Consider the following 22,822-nt stretch of genomic DNA (forward strand, 5'->3'; position numbering starts at 1 on the left):
TTGATTTAAGGCCAAATGTGGTCTCTATAGATAGAGGCCTGGCCAGCTGGCAGGTGGGGTTAGCTGTGATTTGAATAAAAGATAATACTAGTTCAACAGCACCAGAAAGGCCTTGGGGCACACAATTGTCTAAACATATTGCAGTAGCCGCATGTTCATGATAATAGATCATATTGCTAGAGGTGCTAGTTTTGGTCCATAAACATTCCTTTGTTCTACCTCTGCTACTAATCTTCTTGCCTTGTGTAGTTCAAATGAACATATATTTATTTTCAATAATTATGCATTTCAGTTCAGGCTGGGATATTGTACACAATTGTGTCATCAGCATAGCAGTGGACATGGATTTTGAGAGAAGTTACTTTGTAGATTTTACTATCACTTATTTATTTGCACAGAAAAAAAGTTTCAAGTTCTGAGGACTCCCCGAACTAAGTGTTGCTTTTAGATAATAGCTAAGTTGCCGTTTAATGCTGCAAGTTGGTGTACTAATCTTTAAAATGCACATTCTTATCTTATATTTGCATGATGATCCTGACTCCTGCTACTCCATGAGTGTGTGTTTTGACTGACTGAGAGCCCTTATTAACAGTAGCAGAGCGAGAGGATCAGGAGCTTCGTGGCCTCCTTTAGGAGTGCCGGTTGTTTGGGTTGCAGTTGTGAACACATTCTCCTCCGCCATACTCCAGGCCTCCCTCCCAGCTCCTGGGCCAGGCCCAGCCTTTGAAGGCTAGCTGTTGAGATTCAGCAGACAGACGCCTCCTCTGGGGAGCTGACATCATTAGAGCGGGGAGCAGATCCCAGCTCCTCTTCAGCTTCAGCGAGGGAAAGAGTGATGGAGAGAGTGATGGAGAGAGAAAGAATGGAGGGCGTCTTTAAGCAATGCGAGGTCAAGATCGTGGCACGATTACCCTGGCAGTGCTGTGCCCTGGGAAGCCAAAGCCCCTGACTTCTCACCCTGCCAAGGTCGACCAGGCCGCTCCTCAAGACAATTAGCCTCCCGATATCTTCCTGTCATTTCCACATTCACCGCTGACCTCCCTTTCCGTACTCATCCTCCTCCTTTTTCTGACAGGTAGTTCATCTTCTGCGAGCCTGTGGCAGTCATTTCAAAGCTGCCGATATTATGTTTTCTACAACTGCGACTCCACATGTGTGTTTGTGAGTATACTTTACTCATATAGTGTGTTACTGCCATCAAGTGGTGCTGCCAAAGTGGCTCATGCGCGTGCACATACTCTCACCTACTCACACACAAGCTCAAACAAAGCCCTTATACATGAAGGAGACAGAAGTGTGTTTTCTTGGGTGCTAGACACTGGCTGCGTGGCGTGAGCGTGACGTTTCTGTTGCATGTCAGTTGCGTGGCGTTTTCTATGTCTTTAAACACACGAAACGTGTCTGACGCGGTGCTGCTGCTGCTGCTAGCCTTGTCTGTACACGTGTATGTTTCCCATTGATTACTGAACTCAAGCAGTAGTATACTTCATATTAAACATAAATATATACTGCTCTGATAACAGCAAAGACACCGTCTGCAGTATTGACGGCAAAATAGGCTACAGAATATTTAATTCTGTATTGACAGGTGCAATATTTGAAAATCGATAATTATTTATTATTTTTTTAAATTACATTTATATCTGCATTTATATCAAAACCTAGAGACTTTCAGACATCAAAATGTCATTTATGAATATGTATTTGTGTCAAAATGACATCTTTTCCTGTTTTATTTGCCTGGAAACGCTTCCAACACGCTCGCGTGTCGCATGAAAAATAGGCGTCGGTCCTATTTCTAGCATGCACGTGTTTTCGGCGCAGCGTGTCACGCCGGCAGTGTGCAAGCTCTAACCTGTTAACATGGGAGCCCAAATAAAAACGGACACGCCACGCAGCCGGTGTGTAGCCAGCTTAACGCATAAGTGTTTGCTGCTGCTGAAAGAAGGGCATGGCCAGCGCATGCAGAGATAAACACAACAGTGAGACAGCGTGTTTTGAATGTGTGTCATCTTTGGTTTTCCTCATATCCCTAATATAAGATGTGATGAACACAGCAGCATTTTAAGGTAGCCATTAACAAATGAGAATGGAGTACAAAGTATTTTTCCATGTTGAGGTTGTTGTCGAACGACACAAAATCTTCAGGGCTAAGAGTTTCAAAATAAATCATCCAAGGCCATCCCAATCTGTTAGACACAAGACAGATGTGTTGTATAAAATTGGAAATTGGAAAAAACGGAAAATTCTTTACGTTTTCACTTCAGCAGTCGCCAATTTTCCTTGGAAGCTTTTTGTCCATCCAGGTGAAAAAACTAACTATTACATTTTTGTCTTTTGCAGTTGTTAAATTAGAAATTTGCACTTTCAGTAATAGCAGTGCTGGTGATTCCTCCCAAGAATGCAGACTTAGACAGTCAGTTCTCAATACTGCAGTAATGCAAAGGCTTTCATTCGTGGACCATAGGCTTAATCACCATTGTGTTGCCTCATTCGGCGATAGAGAGTGACTAAACGAGACATTTATTTAAATAAAAATCTTCAAGATTATTACTTTAACATATAATTTTAATAGCACATTATCATTCAGGTGGGAAACAGCAAGTGGCATCACTCAGTCCCACACCAAGAATTGGCATACTCATTAAGCCAGCATTTAATTAAGTCATGTTAACTTCTTGCACTTTGAAGTGCCACAGATTTACCATTGGACTTTGTTTATCCCCTGGACTATTCCGTGTGTTCCCAGTCATTGGCGGGGGGCGGGAGGGGGCAGCTTTATCTGAGGGGTCTTGCCAATTAGAATCAACATTGAACCCGCCCGTACGCTTATTAAATTACTATTATCCCCATTAACACAATGGACATGATCCTCTTCTACCAACTGCATCCTCATTTTATGTAGTGACAAGCAGTGTCTGTCAGATCATCGAATGTTGTGAATATGCTAGCACACACACACACACCGTGCACAAATAATAGTGCACAGGCACTGGCAGATAGCGAGGCTCAAATCCCCACACATGACAGCGTTTTGAGGGATCATATAGATGCAAATGCAGCCATGTAATTGCACAAGCAGTAGATCTGCGCTCCCAAGGCTGGATGCTGTCATGTCAACGGCTGATTCCATCTGCTTTTCATCGTTTCTTTTTTTTTTTTTTTTTTTTTTTTCAGACCTGATTTCCATACCAACCCAAAGCTTCCATACCAACCCAAAGCTCTTATCTGCTCTTCTCCTTCCTTCTCCCCCTCCTCCTCTTCCTCCACCTCAATCTCCTCCACCAACCTATCTCTTCTGGTCCAAGCTGGAGTGATGGAAATGACAGCAAAGAGGCAGATGTCACAGCCAAACACCCAAAATGACAGGGAGGAGGCCTCCTGCGTAGTTTATTTTCTCTCCTTCCGTCTCCTCTCCTCTTCTGAATGTTCCAACTATCCTTGCTTCATTTCTTCCATATCTGACATGTGCAAACTCCTTTAAGTGTGCACATTGCAATCCTTCCACCCCCACCTTCAGTCTCTTCGATTCTTTCTTTCTCCTGTATTTTCCCTCTCTGTCTTCTCGCTGTCTCTCCTGACCTCCCATTATTCTCAGCAGCCTTCATATTTCTGCATGTCAGGTGTGCGAGCTGAATGCTTTCTGCATCTGGGATTAGAGGGATTTAAAACATTCCTTATGCAGGCCTGCATATGGAGATAGATAAAAGCCACTGTGACGGCAGTGTGATGCGCTACCAATCTAACAATTTGCTGCAAGTCAAAAGAGCAATGATCCTGTGCTTGGGAAAAGGGACTTGGCTAGCAGGGATTGTGAGGAGGACGACTGTGCCAAGACAGTTTTGTCTGTGCTCATTACTATGATTTGGGTGATTGTTACATTGCGCTTGCATATGCATATGTAAACCACCTGATTTTCTTTTTGTGTTTGGTAGTCAATGTCTCCCATTGCATTGCACAATTGAGAACTGCGTTTGGAAATCAGTTAAATTCTTTCGGAGGGAAAGCAACCCTAATTTGCAATTTCACCTCCGCCACAATATGGCACTTTAATCCACACTGTGTCTAGAACATAATATTGGACATTATGGGAGGGGGTTATCTTTTTGGAGAGGGAAAATCTGCCGTGTACCACTTCTTTGAAGGGCTGTTCATAAGATTGACATGACACTGTCATAACCATGCCATCACACCTGTCATGAAGTCTACACATATGTTTATAGCTGTTATCATTCACAGTGTCAGACAGTCATTTATGTTCATGACAGGTGTCATGTCAGGGTTACGACAGTCTCATGTCAGTCCATGTACTCCCCTTCACATAGTGTTACCATCTTTTGTTGTAAGATATTGTGATAATGGGAAAAGGAAAATTACAAAATGAGATATGTTGATTACAGATGGTTGTTGAAGATACATTCATCTTTATGTGTGATTATTTGCTCCCTTGGGTTTTTAATCAACATTTTGTAAATATAAGTAACATACACTGAAAACAACATAAATGTGAAAATGAAAGAAATTTAGTAATCTAATATTTAAGTTTTCTGAATGGTCAAAACTGCCTGCAGGCAGCACGGCTGTGTGACTTTAACAGGTGGTTGTAGTGAGTTAGCTGGTATGCAGTGAGGATATGCTAGTACATTAAGTACTACATGGAATCATTTTGCAATGAAACACATAAATGGAATGCAGCCATTATTAGTGTTATCAATAACACCTGTGCTTATTCTGGCACATGTCAAGATGACAGGTGTGAAAAATGTCTATTGTCTGGGATGGAAGAAACAGGGCTGCCTCATCGTAGGTTGGGTGGGTAAACTAGCGTAGCTTCAAAACACACTGGAAGGCGGAGACAACGGCATCATTCTTTTTGGGTTGAATTCCTTCTCAAACTCTGTGGTGTTTTTATGTGGACCACGTTTTGGGAGTTTGCAGGAAGACAGCAGAGATCAGATTTTTCACCTCACCACCACCGCCATTATCAAGGTGAGATCACTACTTAAGCAAGAAGCCAAGGACAGTTAGAGAAGTTGTTGGCATGTTAACATTAAATAGTTGCTAACATACAGGTTAACATGCTAGTGGTTGTGCTAGTTAACATGCTAACACCAGCATGTTAATAGCCAATAGCTGTTGTAGCTGTAGCTAGCTATACATGGGGATATATATATATATATATATATATCCATTACATATACAGTAGATACACACGTCATAGTACGTATGCATGTATACAGTATGTGTAGTATATGCAAATGCACACAGATGTAATGTATCAAAGTATTGTAGCACATACAGCATGCACATGCATTGCTATACTGTATGCATTAATCTCTGTGTCTATGCGCTGGAATATATATATATATATATATATATATATAGTATATAGTATGCCAGCACACACACTTCAACTCCCCTACCTTTCCCTCCCCTCCTTTATCCAACACATAACACTTACTCCGAAATTCACTGGCAGTGTGTGCTGTGCAGGCATGAGATAACGTCCCGGAAGTTTTCCAAGGGCAGGACGGGTGCTCAGACATCAGAGGGAAGCCGCATCGAGCCGAAGCTGATTCATTACATGTGTTGCATCTGCTTCCTATTAAAAAGCCCAGAGCACTCTGGCTGTCTCTAGTTCTCACTCTCTGACTGCAAACTACCTCCTGACTCCTCAGCTAGACCTCATCTCTCTAAAAAACAAACAACAAAAACCTCCTCCTTTCTCTTTCTGTCTCATAAAATCTCCCCATTTTCAGCTCCTCACTAATAAGTCGTCCAGATTGACTGTAACATGCGGTCCGAAGTTCAATCACTACAACTATTTTATGATCAGAGCTGTCCGTACATGCACGACCTATATAGAATAATATTTTTATTTTACCATTCTGTGCCAGGAAAGTGTCAAATTGAACTTAGTGTTTAACCTAGAATTCTTTTCTTGTTAGCATGGAAAACAACATTCAGAACCAGGCCTGCTGTCGGGGGTCAAAGGGTACAGCTGACCCCTGTCCAAGGGGCCCCATGCAAAGGTCTGCAATGCTGGAGGGTGTGAATGAGGGGCCTAATTTTCACTTAGTTTCATAGTGAGCTAGGAGCTAAATTAGCACATTGGGTGCCCAATGATCTCTTTGCATTGTTTTTCTGTTGAACAAGTTTCTGCAGTTGTCTTTATGAGCTGTCTTGGCTAACGTTGCTCATGCTAACTAGATCCTCATAGATATGTTGACAGTTTTATTAAATCACAGATGTTTGGGCAGCAGTAGCTCAGTCGCGGACTTAGTATGGAGTAGCTGGAAAGGTGCAAGTTAACCTCCTGGGCGCTACCAAGGTGCACTTCAGCAAAGCACCGGGGCAACTGGGGGCGCCTAACCATGAGCAGCCCCCTCGCTCTGACATCTCTCCATACATAATGCATGTGTATAGGTGCTGGTAGTGCCTGTGTTCCACTTCCGGGATTGCTCCGTTGCCGCCGGGAATTCCGCCGGATGTCCCTCATTTCGGCTAGATTTCCGTCCCCTTCCTCTTTCTTTGTGTTGTAATTTTAATTTGCGGTGGATTTGTGAGGACTATGGTTAACTGCTCCTCAGATCTCTGCAGGGTAAATCCAGACAGCTAGCTAGACTATCTGCTCAATCTGAGTTTTCTGTTGCACGACTAAAACAACCTTTGTTCCTTCCCGAGGCTATTTTGCAGCTGCACCCTGGCTCTGTCCGGCGCCTAGCACCGCCCAAGACGATTGTTTAAATTAGTTTAAAGAAATACCAATAAACCAGAGCATGTTTGCTGTGTGGACTAGCCCAACCCTCCTCCGCAGAGCTATGGAGGAAGGTCCGGCAATGCGAGACTAGATGCTAAGTAAAAGGAAATGTCTGAGATAATTTACAAACAGTACATCAGAGAGCACTGACATGTTTATTCTGGGCAGTACATATCTTGATCACAATTCTTTAATAACCAAGGTAAATAGATCCTTATATAAAATATAAGCCATAATATAAAGAAATACTAAAGCAATTGCATATTGATTAAGAAACACTGCACGATTTTACTCAGACATTCCATTAAAGAGCCATTTTCTTACCTGATTGAAGAACACAGTCTAAAGCTAGACCGATTGGAAGTTTCAGACAGTTCTTCATCTAGCATTTTTTTTAATCACTTGCTCATTTCCTTTACCCCACAATCTCATCTGCAGTGTTTTAATTATGTCATGGTGAATGATAGCTACTTTTAAAGGGTGTGTGTGTTTGGTGGACTTGTTAAAGGGGCCTTTTTGCGGCTCGTACGTCGTCTCGAGCTGATAATTATTTCAGATTACATTAGAGGAAATTAAACATTTTTTAAAGTACGTGTGAGGGTGACAAAGTTATCAAGTGTAGTCGCAGGAGAGAGTGTGAATGTTGCACTTCCAAAAACTGTAATTCCTTCGACTGCTAATAAGATCATTTTTAAGTGTTAAAAAATAATTAATGGTATTACAGCAGTTGAGCATAACTGGAGTTGTTAGTACATGGATCAGTGGTACACAATAGTGATCAATACATACAATCATTTGTGGTGAGGTTTAAGAAAATTAAAATGTAAGAAAGTCGTTCCTTATCATCATTTATACCAACATGATGTGTGAAGTGTTCAAATTAGGGTTTGTCCCTAACCCTATACTTTTCCTGATGATTATCTTTTTTTATTCCAATACCTGTCAGGTTTTTTTCTTTTACATGATCTGGATTTTCAGATTATTTACAGGGAGCAGTATTCTCTTTGATATTTAGCCAACTTGTGAGTTGAAGTTGTGGAAATCTCTGTGTGTAGTCAGACATTCTGTCTTTTCGAAATGTGTCTGGACTGCTGATCTGTCCCACCAACAGGCTCTTATCAGCTGATAAGAGTGTTTACGCCAGCGTTATCTCTGTCCATTTAAGGGTTATGGAGTTAAGAGTCATAACTGATAAAGCCTTTCCACACAAAACTGTTGCAGAATCTGTGATGGATGCAGCATACCTGGAGTTATTATGGTCGCGTGTTGAGCAGTGCACAACACTTTAACCTGGATGTAGGACGCACATGTTATCTACCACTTTCAGACATCGGAAAGATATAATCAATAATTTAGTTAACGTTTTGCTTCTGTCATTTAAAAAAAAGGCATAGTTCAGTTTGAATTATTTAGTTCCATCTTGTTGTTCTTTCTTGAAAGACTCCATGGTGATTTATTTGGAAGTATTTTACATTGCTCCATCATTGTAATTACTTCTAACCTGACTAAATATAAGCTAATATTACCACTATTGGAATGGTGGCAATGATAGGGAGCACCATACAGCAGCAGTCCCTCATTTGGACTTTAACCAGTAAACTAATATAATTCAATTATTTCTATTCTGCAGCAGCATTTAGTATTAGTGATATACACATCAGTGGCACATCTCTGTGTAATGGCTATGTAATTCCAATGAGTTGTGTTTAAACAACATTCATTATGAAAGAATGTGGTTTTAGGCCTTTGCAAAGAGCTATCATGCATAATATAGTCATTTTAAATTAACATGCATGCAACTGTTTTTTTAAGAGCTGCACTGCAGCAGCTCTTTATGGGTTGAGAATATACCCACATTTGCCTTTTTTGCCACCCTTCCCCAATACCTTGAAAATACTCGTGGTGATTGAAAGGTTTGCTGAGATAATTACAGCAGCACACACTTGAAAATGAACGAACGAATAAATCATCTCTCAATCTCCAAAAGGTTTTGCTGACCACCAAGTGCAAATGTGGCATTTCCTGTGGCATGTACCACAACCTGAAGTTTGCATGTGCCCTCTTTTTTTGAAAGCCAAAGTGAACTTTGACTTGCAAATAATCATGTCGAGTTGAAAAAGAAATTCAAGTACAACCTCCAAAGTGAACGCCATTTGAATTTTTCTTGTTGGCATGCATAAATCCATTTTGCAAAATGCACTCACTGCTTTCAACGCTAATAGTGTACACAGAAATCAAAGCTGTGCATTTCTTGCAGAGCAACAAGAGAGGAGGAAGATCTGCATAATGTTGGCTCCAGCAATGAAGAGCAAAACGCAGATCCACAGCAGCGCTCTCTTGCTTGCCTTCCAATAACATCATTACCATTTTGACATCATCGGCCTAATTGTTGTTGGTAGCTCTGAGAGATGCTTGCCTGGTGGTGGGAGTCATGGTGGGGGATTGTGGGGGGGGGTTTCTGCTGTAAGGCCTTGTGCTTATCAGTGCAGGGCAGATACTGTTCCTATGGTCCTAGTTGACAGGTGTGTGTGTGTGTGTGTATGTGTGTGTGTGTTGGTTGCGGTTGTCAGTGAACCCCCGGGACAGGTGCTGAGGGATGGGTTCGTATTTGGGAGCAGGTGCTCTCCTCCTCCCCCCTTCCCCCTCTCTTGCCTTGTTCCCTCACTCCCCCAGGGGGCATATGGTGAGAGTGATTGGAGAGACCTGGGGCCCACAGGGACTGCTCCTCTCCCCAGTTCATCTGTTCCAGACGGGGCCCTGCGAGACACCCAGGCTCTCCTGAGGTCTCCGTTGGCTGGGAATCAGGCCGGGTAAGCGGCTTCGCTTTCAGGTTGAGTGCTTTGTTACAGCGTTGGGCAGTCGCGCTGGCCACCCCAGTTAGTTTTACACCGTGTAGCTTTGTACACGGCCATGTTGTGAGCAGGACACATGCCGAACGGACAATAGGTCACACCGTGTCATTTATTTGTTATAAGTGTTGCTTTTAATCTGCCAGCTCTTGTTGTGTCCTGGTGCCATTGCTTGGAATAGAAACGCCATCTTGCTGAGATTTCACAGGCTCATATTTGTGAACCAGCTTACAAATGTGATGTAGTTCTGAGTGCACTAGGAGAGAGAGTTACGGGGGCATTGTAGGCCTTGTATAATATGTGTACCTCTTTTATGTGGTCATTTATTATAAGGCGAGCTCAATGAATAATGTATGATTAAAAGGCTTAATGGATACACTGGGACTCGTCAAAATAAAAGCAAAAATCCATTTGCTCTCCCTGTAGTAAATCCACTAGCTTGTCCTTGGGCTAATTTCCAACTTGGGACTTGGTGGGGGAGTGAGTGCATGTCTTGATAGCGATTTCAAGGGTGGGAGGTGTTGGTTGTGCTGTAAAGTGTGTGTGAGAGAGAGAGAGAGGGAGGGAGAGAGAGAGAAAGAAGAGGGAGGAAAAGTGAAATGGGACATGGATGAGGAACAAAGCCAGGACCCCCTCTTTTTCTTGATGCCTCCCTCCTTCATCTCACCCTATTCCAGACCCTCTCTTTGTCTCCTTCCCTCTCTCTCCATCTTAAAGCTCCTTCCCCCTGCCTCCGAGCAGCTGCCACTTCTGAGCCTGAAGAAAATGAAGGCAGATGAATCAATTTGGCCTGTGGCCCTAAAGTGCACTTGTCTGCACCCCAGCCTGGGCGGGGGGGATAATGAGCCGATAGATTGAGCCGGTGCCGGAGCCCGGCACTGAGCGCCGAGGTGCCTTCGCCCGCCGCACCACAAGGCCCCACTCCCATACACACACACACATACACACACATGCTGCTGATGCCTCCCTAAGCAGCGGTAGCAGCCTGTCGCTAGGTTAATGGGGGTGAGGGTCCTTTGCGCAGGACACTTTTCAGAACAAATTAGAGGAAGGATCTGTATCCGTCCTCTTCAGCCCTCCCTCTTCCTGTATTGCCCCTGGTCTCCTCCCCACCTTGTGCACAGGAAGCCCGCAGAGCAGATTGGAGCGTGGTAGTGCGGAGGAGAAGAGCATCAAGGCAGCTAGAAATCAAGGGGTGGGCAAGGGGGCAAGGTCCAAGATCCCAGGGTAATGAGGATTGACACTGGGACAAGGCTGAGGCACAGCTTCCCTGAGCGCTGTTGACAGGTGACGGCAGGCTAGGGAGAGATGAGGCAGAGTGAGAGGAGCTGGAGCGATGAGAGGAAAAGTGAGGTCAGGACTAACAGCTTCTCTTATTCAAGGAGGAAAAAACGTGGGAGACCGCGCAGCCATCCATTGCCCCCCGAAACCCCCCTACAAGGTGAAGCAGGCTGGATCAAAGGAGCAGGACAACAAAGCATCACCCGCCAGCCTCTAGCCAGCACCCTGCTGACAGGCTGCAGATTGATCGACACTGTGAGGAAGAGTGAAAATAAAAGGAAAGTTAGCCAAGCCTAGCATGAACCGATGTGAACCTCTGCTGTCTCCATCGGTGCCTTGACTGGCCCTTTCTAAGCACGCGGCCTTTGTGACCTCACCCAGGGTTAGAGTAGCATAAATGAGCAGACCCAAGTCAGCACTATTCAACTTGGGGGGGAATTAAGATGCTAGAGGGCCCTTTGAAGATAATTAAAGAGCACAGAGCGGCAGCCTCCAGAGAGGGACTGCAGACATGTTCAATACCGAGACTAATGGAGCTAATTTCCAGTACATTATTCATGTAAAACACAGGCCCTTACTTAGCTATGTTTTTCTACCTCTGTCGTCTTTAGTCAAACTGCCCCCCCACACACACACACACACACACACACACACACACGATTAACCACATTCACTTGCTGCTTCAACCTTATTAACCTTGTCTTGTCCTTCACTGTAAACAAACTTAAAAAACTATAACTCTTTAAAACAGCCAGGTGGCCAAGAACTCCTCCCTCAGAAAATGAACTCAAGCATAGTGGAAAGGCATTATAACCTTGAACTGTGTCACCACTTGCAACCAATCACATCTCAGTCGAGACCAGTAGCCCCACCCTCAAGCTCACTAACTTGTCCTTTAACATTAATGAGTACACACAAAAAAAAAGAAAACACAACACATGAAAGCTGTACAGTTGGGAGCTTAGGGCCAATTAAACACCTCCCCAGACAGGAAATTAGTCCCTGCCTTAATCACAGGCAGTCAGCGTTGCCAATCTTTTGTCAGAGTTGGTGAATTCCTGCCTAGATCAATTGCTCTCCTGTCCCGTTGAACAGCGGCTCGGGGAATGGTCCTTGCACGCTTCATCATTAACCTAGCTGACTAATTAGACGCTGTGCTCTGATCAATAGCCAAGTTGATTGCTGACTGGGTAATGACGCCGCAGGCCCTGGAGAAGACGGAAACACTTTGGGCGCCTTCAGGAATTTGTCAGCAACACTGATGCTGGGTAAACAAAGTAATCAACGGCTGTACTTGATGGCGACGTGACGGAAACTGTACCTTAACGCTCTGTTTCTGCCTCCATGCCTGCCTGCCTGCCTGCCTGCCTGCCAAGGAGGATTGCTCTCTGTGTGCTCTCCTTGAGAGAAGGAAATCAAAAAGGCCACCATCTATTTTAAGATTCAAGCAGTGATTAGGCTGACAGCTAGTCGAGCGCGAGCGAGAGAGGCAGAGGGAGAGGCGGGTAGAGGTGGAAGTCAAACCTGATTAGGCCCACCTGCCAGGTTTCTCTTGCTTCCATCTCTACACCCTGATTGCTTGGCGGCAGCTCCCTCCTCCTCTGCGCCACACTCACCCCACCCCACCCCGTCCTGTCACTGTTGACCTCAGCGCACTGCTAATGCCCCTTGGCCAATCAGCATGCTTGCCCCGGTGGCGGCAGGGTAATTAAAAGGGAATTGTGTCTACTTGGCATGTGAGCTGGTGGGCACGAGGGTAGACAAACACTCTCTCTCTCTCTGCCGCCTTGCCTCCCTCCCTCTCTCCCAGCCAGGTGGTAGCGTACAGGACCTGTCAGATTAGCTGATGACCCTTTTAATCCTGGCCCAGCCGGGGGCCATAATTGATATTTACAGGGAAAGGTTAATTGTAGCAGTGATCTGCTTAAATTACAGTGGAGATCAGGAGAATGGGGCCAGCCATCGTGTGTGCCACCAGGGGAGCTGCTACATGCAAACTGCTAGTCAAATGGATTACACCCCGCGGCCATCGCCACTGTACTCCAAGGTGGGGAAGCAGCTCGGGACATTGTGATTGGCTGGTGCTGCACCAGCACGGTCTACCTTGCTGAGCTCGCCAACCTCCCATCTGGCTGGGAATTTGAATGCATGCCAACTGTGGGTCTTGGTGGCCTGCAATAAACCAAGCCATGCAGATTTGTGTTAGGGTTACCATGATGTGGGTGGCTGAACGCAGATACTGGCATTTTAGCAAGCTGCTGATGGCTAATATTTTTTACCGGTATTATTTTAATTGTAACTTTTTCATGACGGCAGCAACAAATGCATAATCTTTTTTTCTCAGAAATGTAAGCACATAATAAACAACCCTTGAGTGTGTATGTGTGTTTGTGTCATATGAGCACACTAACATTATTGTATGTGTAAAACACAGTCAGGGAGCAAATTCCATCTTACCTGAGTTGGGTAAATTGGTGGGGCTATAGTAGGGCTGCTCAATTATGTAAAAAAATATTATCACGATTATTTCAGTCAATATTGAAATCATGATAATTTAACATGATTACTCGTTGACTTCTGGAAAGATGCTGCATTGCTGCTATTGAACTTAAAAAAACAGTAGAAAAAGTTAAATCAACAGTAAAAAAAACACAACTGTGAAATTTACCTTAATACTTTTCCTATTTAAACTTTATTTTTTCAGTTTACTTGCAAAACGTAATGAGCTAAATAGTTTTTCTCGATTATTCTGTTTTTTTGATCATTGGGAGCTGAAATCATAATCACGATAACATTTTGATTAATTGCACAGCCCTAGGTTACAGTAAATTAAAAAAAAAAAAAAGTTCCCAAAAAAATCAACTGAATTTGGTAGACCGTCACAGTTGGGATAAGTATATTGTTGCTGCTGCCTTCCTGTCGCTGGCTGGTATGACTAGCAATAGTGGGTCGAGGTTTGGGGGTTGCAGGTGTTTTTGCTACAGCCAGTTCTACTTTGCATTTAGCCAAAGCACAAACTGGCACAGAGCTGTGAGTCACCACACCCATTTTGCGTTTCCCTCAGGTTAAGAATAGAAGGACCACGGCCCATTGAAAGTCAGTTGAAGCCATTGTTTTTATGCTGTATTGTTATGCATGGATGTCTAACTTGTGGAGTTGGAAGATCCAAGCGAGTGACAGAAAATAAGATGGCATCATTCTGGAAATTTCATTTGTGTCTCCTGGTTGAAACATCATTGTCCTATTATTGTTTTGCTGTGTTATTTATGAATTTTGATATAAAATGGATAATTCTGGTTGCATCAAGGTTGAAGCTCTTGTAGTTTAACACAAACCTGTTGATGTTTGAGAGGTCAACAAGAAAGCAAATTAATTCCCAGATTTTTTTTAAAACACTGTGTTTGGAGCGACCTTTAGCTCACCCAGTAAGAGCGTGCGCCTCATGAAGGCTGAGTCCTTCGCAGCGGCCTGGGTTCGAATCTGACCTGCTGACCTTTGCTGCGTGTCATCCCCCATCTCTCTCCCACCTATCCTGTCTATCCACTGTCGCCCAAAAAAATAATCTAAAAAGGGAAAGTAAACAAAACCCAATGTGATTGGATGATGGTGATTGGCAGTCTGCTCCTCAGATGGAACTGTGGTCCCCACTACGTATTTACTTGCCTTTGTTTTAGTAGTTGTGGTGTTTGCTGTAGCTTTACGTTTACCTGGCAGTCCTTTCACTAACATGTCCATGCTTTGCTAGCAGTGCAGCAGAACCATGCATTATTTATTTGTTTAGCATTGCCGCGCCCCCCGTGTTATAACCAGTGGTGGAATGTAACAAATTTACTTTGTTACTGTACTTAAGTAAATTTTTCACGTATCTGTACTTAAGTAGAATCAATAGTGCATACTTTTAACTTTTACTTTGTTACATTTTGCAGCAGTTATCTATACTTTCTACTCCACTACATTTCTTCAACGTTCCGTTACATTTTCGTTACATTTTTTGATCAGTTTTTCCCCCTGTCAAAACGTCTTTCTGACCGTCACGTACAGCAATAGCCGGCCCGAAGCCCGAGGTGGGAGTGGGAGAGCAGGTCTGGGACGGCCAGTGATGGTGATCCCCGTAGCTCTCTCCGCGGGGTCATGGAGCTGCCCAACCCGCTGGCGGCGCCCTGACTGCTGCTGTTACGGGCGGAGATGAGAGCGCCGCTGCTCTGAGGCTTTACGGATGGTTTACAGCCTGGTTGTCATTCCCTGAATGTTCGTCTCGAAAAGTCTCGACTCCGTAAAGAGAGCTGGTTCATTACATGGAGGACAGACCAGAGTTTAGTTTTTTGTTTATTTTTCAGAGATATATATATTAGTGTATATAGTGCCGTCAAACGATTAAAATATTTAATCACGATTAATGGCATTATTGTCATAGTTAACTCGCAATTAATCACACATTTTTATCTTATTCTAAATGTCTCTTGATTTCTTTTTGTCTCATTATTTTTTTCTCATTTTAATGCTCTTATCAACATGGAAAAGTGGATCGGCTTGCTTTGTGCTTTCGTCGCCTGGCTTTGATGAGGAGGGGGGGGATTCCCATCAGCTGTGTGCTCGGCCATCAAGTGGTATTTCAGACTGGACGTGCTGCGATGATAGCTCCGTTCACAACGACAAAACACAAACTTCACTTTGGTCTTATCAATGGAACCATTTGGTAACTTTTTAAAAGTAAACTTTCCATTCAGAATCTTATTGGCGTCCATTTCGGCGTCTGGCGCTCGCCATCCACTCAAAACGTACCGTTAGCCTGCTACTCTTTGGCCGGCTCGCGAGCCCAAACCAGTGTGTGCAGCATGCCTGTTGTTGTGTTTCCGGTCTAGCTAGATCCGGTGTGGTGTTGTAGTTTTTCTAACATTACTAGTTGTTGCAACAGCATGTGAAAAAAACTACAAAGTTTGCTAGGCCAAAAAGAACGTTAATCTCACAATAAAAAAATTTGCCAAAACCGTAAAAGCCAACTCAAATTTATTTAGACTAATTAGGGACTCTCTAACCTTTGATGCTGCCAAAATATTAATGCACACAATCATTTTTTCACACCTCAGTTATTGTGTTACCTTATGATTGCAGGCAAGTCCGTAGGTGACCAAACCATTAAAGAGACTGCTTACATGAACAGGCGCCTCAGGCTCTCTGTGACGTGGTGCAACCATTACAGGCCAGTGGATTGTCCACTAGAAACACAGGGCAGGGCAACTGTAAAATATCCTTCAGAAAAACCTCCTTTGGCCAGACATCATTTTCTATTGAGGGAGCTAAGGCATGGAATGAGCTGCCCATTGAGCTAAAAGCAATACAAAATAATTGGCTTTTTAAAATTAAACTGAACAATTTTTTAATTGATAATCAGACCTGTAGTCACACATAGGGGTGGGATGGCGTGGGGTGGATCCAGATGTAGGTGTCTTGTATGTTTATGTGCTTTATATTTTTAAATTGTGGCAGTGTTTAATGTTCGTTGTTTAAAAGCTCTTCTAGGGACAGGCATTGGAAACTAGCAATATCTATAAATGCTGTGATGCTGTATATTGGAGATTGGTTGCACAAATGTCCATGTCTAAGCATCTGAAAAACATTTAAAATCTTTCTTCTCGCCATTTTATGAAAGTAATGACAGAGTGACAGTGATTTACAGTTATATCAGAGCGGCTTTTAGGACTATGCTTTATGCCTCTCAAATGTCTGAAAAGTAACTGCCTCTCAGGGTAGATTGGTAGTTGGATAGTAGGACGTGATTTGAAGATGTCCTCTCTCCTTCTTGTGTCCCCTGCAGATCAAGCCTTTAGTGCTACGTCCGGTCAAACTCAGCGAGGACGAGACGGTGCAGGAGCTCAGCCGACCGCACAGGAGCAACTCCAAGGAGCAGCTCAGCGAGGTGAGTCCTTGGACGAGACCTTTCCCCTTTCCACAGACCTCCTACAGCGGGCCGGGCTATCCACTTTCACAGGCCAAGGCAGGGGACCCCTGAGGTGGAGTATAGAGAGCGGGCGGGCGGCGGCAACATGGAGGCAGAGATCAGAAAGCAGCTGGTGCAGTAGCTCCTGCTGTTTTCAGCTATCACCTCATAAATCCCCTGTGCGTTGGGGGGGATAAGACTGGCTGGCTGGCAGCACATAGACAAGAAATGATTAGGCCGGTCACACAGCATCACCTTGTTGGCCTAGTATTATTTAAAGCATGGCGCGGTTAAATGTAGACATGACCTAACGCAGTTTAGCCAGGTGTGGGCTGATCTCACCGACCCCAGAATGGAATGAGTTAAAGGAACTGTTCCAATTATCGCTGCGCTGGCATCCATATGCCAGCCCATTTAGAGGATGAGTAGGTGGCAAAGGCAAATAGAGGCCAGGCATTGGTTCAGCGTAAGGGATGAAATAATGCAATTTAGATACAGGGGAAGTAATGAGAATTCATGCAAAATCCCAAGCGGCTCATTTTAAATGAATGTAGAAATATGCTTCCTAACTAATGCCTGTCAAGCAGACCTCCCAAACCTACCAAAATTCAATCAGACTGTTCATTTAGCTGACGAAAGCAGCAGGAGGATGAGGAGAGAGAGAGAAAGAAGAGGAAGGAAAATGTGCGGCTCTTTTTCCAGCAGGGGTAAAATGATGGAAGGAAAAAGAAGTTAATGGACTTATTAAATACATTGTTTTAAGCTATTCAGCATTCCAATTGAAAATCCAGCTGATGAAAAAAAAAATCATCTAGTCTAATTTTTGCCATTTTCATCCTCTTATTTCTCTTGTGCACTGTCCCCCCTCTTCCCCTCGTACTGTTTCTCTTGAATTTGTGTAAAAGGCTGTCTTTTAATGAAAAAGTCAGGGGGAAGGGGCGGGCTTGTCAGATAAAAGAGCGAAGCTGGTTGACAGCTCTGACAGGGATATACGACAAGCACCGAGAAGACGGGGGCACGGACGAGGGTGGGGGGTGGTAGAGTGAGGGTTGTGGTGGTGGTTGCGGCGATGGAGGTGGGGGGGGCACTGTTGAAAATTGCGTGCTGTAATCGTCGACGGTGTTAGATGTGGCATGTCTCTCTAATCTGCTGCCAAATAAATGGTGCACAGACGCTGATCGTTGTAGCCACGGCATCCATATCTATCCATCTCCCTCTCTCCCTCCGCCTGTCTGTACCTCTCTCTTCCTCTTTTCTTTACCTCTCTCCTCCTCTTTCGGACTATCTGTCGGGCTGTCTTTCCGTCTGTCCCTCTCTAAATAAATAAAAGCCCAGGCTGTTTAAGGCCGCCCTCCTGATTTGTAATATTAGCTAAACTAGCTAGCATTAGCTAACTTCATGGCATTTCTCAACTCAGTGGTGGAAAAGTACTCAAGTACTGTATTTAAGCAAATTTGAGGTACTTGTACTTGAGTATTTCTGTTATCTGCTACTTTATACTTGTATTTCCCTTCATCTCAGAGGTAAATATGGTACTTTTTACTCCACTACATTCATCTAACAGCTTTAGTTACTAGTTACTTTGCAGATTTAGATTAACAAAATGTAATCAATAAATTATGATAGGAGGATATATTCCAATTAGTTCCACTTTTAAGCAGCTGCAACACTAAAGTGATGGTCACATTAATGCATCAATAATTATAATTCAATAATATATATTATTCTAAAATGGGCCATTTTGCATAATGAGTACTTTTGGTACTTTAACTATACTTTGATGCTGCCAGCTTATCATGTGGCCCACCTTGCCTTTTGTTAGACATTAAAACATGTTTGTTTTATCAAAACAAGATGTTGTTTTCTCGTTATATTCACATCTCAAAACACTCATACCCCCCCCCCACACACACACAAACACACACACACACACACACACACACACACACACCTGGTTCTTGTTGCTTATCTTGACATCTTTTTCACTACTCTAACGTTTACAGGTCTGTGATACACACAGAGATTCCTCACCAACACCGTGTCACTGTCTCTTCTCTATTTTTATCGTTTCAGCTCCATGAAGTCTCTGCCACCGCACTGAGAGCACTGCTAATTTTCGTAAAACGCGCTCCACCACATCAAAGTGGCTCCGCGGCTTTAAGAGCTCTTAACTAATGATGCCGCGTCTGCAACGAGTAAAATGGATTTCTCTTGTCTTACCGCCAAAGGAAGTAGAGACAAATGCGACATGTGGACGCGCCGCCTGTAAAAACAGTCATGCATCAATTTTGGAGTAGGGGGTAAAAAAAAAAAAAAAAAAACTGCAGGGGATGTTGTTTGTTCATTGCCATGGTTGGGTCTTTATCTGTTTATTTTGACTAGGTAATTGTGCCTGCGGTGCAGCGGGGCCCCGGCACTAAGCCACACAGGGATTAGGGAAATATGGGGTGTCGGAGTGAGTGGGTTCCACTGCATCTGTGTCCTGTGGAGGAGAGGGCGGCAGTTGTGGTGCTGTCAGGGTCTCTAACACCCTCTTGTATCCACCCACATGCACCCAAACCCACCCAGCTACCTAATCTGCCACAGAGGGCATACGTGTTCCCATCCTTTGCCTCATCATGCTCCATCGAGCTCTGATTGGCCCGCCTCTTGGCCTCCCTGCAACGACAAAAACCAATAGTCTGGGTTGGGAGAAGATGGACCGGACCCTCCCCTCTTGTCGCCATGTTTTTCTTTTTTCTTTCCTTTATTTTTTTGTAAGGTGAGTGGAGGAGGGGGCATGGAAATGGGGAGAGGATTAGGGGGCGGATTTAGCAACATTTCTCTTCTCCAGGGCTGTTTAGTTAACCCTTAAATGCCGCCAGCATCCGCCCCATCCTTCTCGCCACCAACCACCATAACCAGCACACACACACACACACACACACACACACACACACACACACACACTCGTCCGTCTCCCTCCCCCACACTCCCTCTCTGGGGCGGGTTCTTAAATCCTTTTGAAGTCCTAAGCGCTGCAGAAATCCATTGAGAGCCATGTATAATGGCTTTTAAGAGAGAGTGTTTAGCTGGATGCCGACCCTATGGCTTATGAACCGCTGGCGTTTTAATGGATCCCCCCTTTCCCTCCCCTCTCTTCCTCCCTTCACCGGCACTAAATCCAATGGATTGTCCCTCATTATCATTTAAATAAGCCTCTCTTTCTGCTCAGAATGCTCCAAGTTGAATGAACTCTACATAGTAAGGCTAATTCCAAATGGCTTTGGCCTCCCGTCACCTATGCACATATGCACTCACACACAAACACATGCATATACACACACAAACACACACACACACATCTAAGTGCATTCACAACATGCACACACACAGAAAACAGACCACATTCTCACTGGAACACACTTTTGGCCCTTTTGTATGGACAGATTTTGCCTTCTGAGCAGTTCTTCCCCCCCTTTCTGCTGGCCTCCTCTCTGGTCGCAGTAGTGAAGGGAGCAGAGGTTGAGCAGAGCGGGAATAGCCTTTTGATTCCCGCAGATCCTGCTTTCCGGTTCACGGCGGGACTCCTCCCTAATCGTCACCGCAGGAGCTGTCCTGCGAATCAGAGGGGCACACAGGCGTTGATGAGGGCTAAGGCCTAGAGCAGGTGTGGGAGAGTGGATGAGGGGTATTGGGAGGGTGCAAAACAAGGGAGGCAGTGGTGGTGAAGGTGTGGGGGAGGTCGCTTGGATTGAAGGTGGACCTATGGATGAAATTGGTCTAGCAGAAAAGTCCCCTCCAGAGACCAGGGGGGGAGAAATTGCCAATCTAGACAGAGGAATAAAAGAAGTGAGAGTAGAAGTGGAGGGAGGGATTTGGAGATTGGTATTCTTGCTGGGCTCTGACAAACAGAGCCAGAGAACAGAACAAAAGCTAGCTTTTCCTGTCTCCATCCTGCTCTTGTTCAGCATTTAGAGGACTGCGTTAGAAAACACAGGAGGAGTTTGATGGGCCCAAACACCTCCCTTAATGCATGAATATATACTTACCCTGAGTAAAAGGGCCTGATATAACATAATGAAGAATGGTTGGTTTGGTTCCAAAAACATTTTTGTTTAAAAATAATATCCCACAAAATAAAGACAAATTTAAAAAAACGCATCCAATGAAGGACAGTGTTAGTGTTGATAGACAACATTTTATTTTTACAGTTTGGATCGATAAAGGTCTAATGATGAACACGACATAATGTCTTTTTGCCCGTAAAGGATATAAAGCATTTTGGAAATGATTTCTTGCCCTTTGATGCTTCTCTTATTCAATACTGTTTGTTTGGAGCGCAAAAACAAATACCTAGAAAATTTAAAGATGGAACAAGAAGAGAAGCCAAAATCTTCGGCTAGCAGGGTACCTGAGCTGTTACTCACTCTCAAAACAACAATTTATCTATCGAGGTGTGTTTTATCCTTTCATCTGCTGGTGCAAGTGATGGATTTACTCCCATGTGTCTATCTGTCAGATGACACTCTGGAAGGCACAGAAGCAAGTAAATTTAAACAAATAAATGGTGACAGTTAATCTTGACCTGCACTGCAACGCATTGCCTGTATTATAAAACCATTTGAGGCGTTTAATAATTTGGTCTACCGGCAAAGATTAAAACCCAACATTAACCATAGAGTTGCCACATAATGTATCCCAGAGACTCACTCACGTGTTAGGTAAAGCGTGCACACTCCACACTGTGCTTAAAAGGCATCTACACAGCCATAGAATGACTATTGTGCACCATTTTAATTATAGTTTTACCAAATGATTAAGGCATTCCACAGTGTCTTTATATGAAAACTCAGCTGGATGTGAGTGATTGTTCTTAGAGCGGGTGCCGCTCAGCTACCCCCGCGGTGGAGGCCAGAATGGATGGGAGTGATGTGTGCGGGCGCGGGGGTACATGGCGGGGCGGGTAAAAGGTTAACGTGAATATTGATATTAAAGCGGCGCTGCTTCGTCATGTCTGTGTCAGCGAGTGAAACGCTCCTTAAAGGTCATCCCTGTTCTCCTCTCTCTCCCTACAGAGTTCCACTCACTCGCTGTCAGGCCGCGGCTACTCGGTAAGTGGCATTTTCATGCTTCATAGCTTTACGGCAGAATTACAATCTCCAACGACCCGCTTTATGGCCCCGGCGCTCGACATTTTAATTATGTTAAATAGAGTAATGGAGAAATCATGATATTAGGGACATTAATTCTGGCTGACTGACTGATTAAATTGCGGGAAGGTGTCCTGCGCTACCTTGGCGAAAAGAGCCTCGTTTTATTGGCATCGATCAGCGCTGTTCGCCGGCGCTGCAATTTGGCTGTCAGAGTTTTATGTCTTCCCCCAGTGACTGTCAATGGAGGATCCTTTTGCTCACATACAGTATATGACAATATGCCTAAAAGCCTCTTAAAGGCCCCCTGTATCTATGCAATAAATACAATTTCACACCACTACCACAGACACGCATGTACATTTGCACCTTCAGGAGGATCCATAGCCGTTAAACATGTCTTATGATTTGTTGGAAGCAACTGACTGTACATTAATAAGAGCCAGTGAGATGGTTTCTGTCATAGACCATGTGTTGTTGAAGGTAAATGTGCCCGAGAGGAATATTTAGTGAAGCCTTGGAAAACGTCAACCCAATCCTTTCAAACATACACTCGCTCACAAATTGTCAGAGGAGGACTATTTTTATCCCTTGAAAGCATCTGTTGCCTTGCCCCAGTGCTTTTTCGAACCGTACATTTGTGCTCTTCCCCTCCCATTGTTTCAACGATGTGTCTAGTCTCTGGGTAATAGAGACAGCAGTCGTCCTTTATGTCCTTTGCTTAAAGGGGAACTAATAAGAGGAACATTCTTTAAAGTGCGCTACTTTTAGCTGATGAGTGGCATATGGCAGTTCTTATTGCAGCTTGGAAGCAATCATCCCGACAAACAAAACAACTATAAATGGTTTGTCATCGTTAATC

General features: G+C 44.1%; 1 protein-coding gene across 1 annotated transcript in view; it reads left to right on the plus strand.

Annotated features, from left to right (window-relative positions):
- The window catches only part of LOC114555326 (fibrosin-1-like protein), a 291,116-nt gene that overhangs the window by 125,237 nt on the left and 143,057 nt on the right, over positions 1-22,822 (plus strand). The window contains exons 3-4 of the mRNA XM_028577641.1: positions 16,706-16,807; positions 21,886-21,921. Of these exons, the coding sequence (XP_028433442.1) occupies positions 16,706-16,807; positions 21,886-21,921 (138 nt within the window). The remainder of the gene's footprint in view (positions 1-16,705; positions 16,808-21,885; positions 21,922-22,822) is intronic.

Source organism: Perca flavescens, chromosome 5 (genome assembly GCF_004354835.1).
Source record: "Perca flavescens isolate YP-PL-M2 chromosome 5, PFLA_1.0, whole genome shotgun sequence".
NCBI lineage: Eukaryota > Metazoa > Chordata > Actinopteri > Perciformes > Percidae > Perca > Perca flavescens.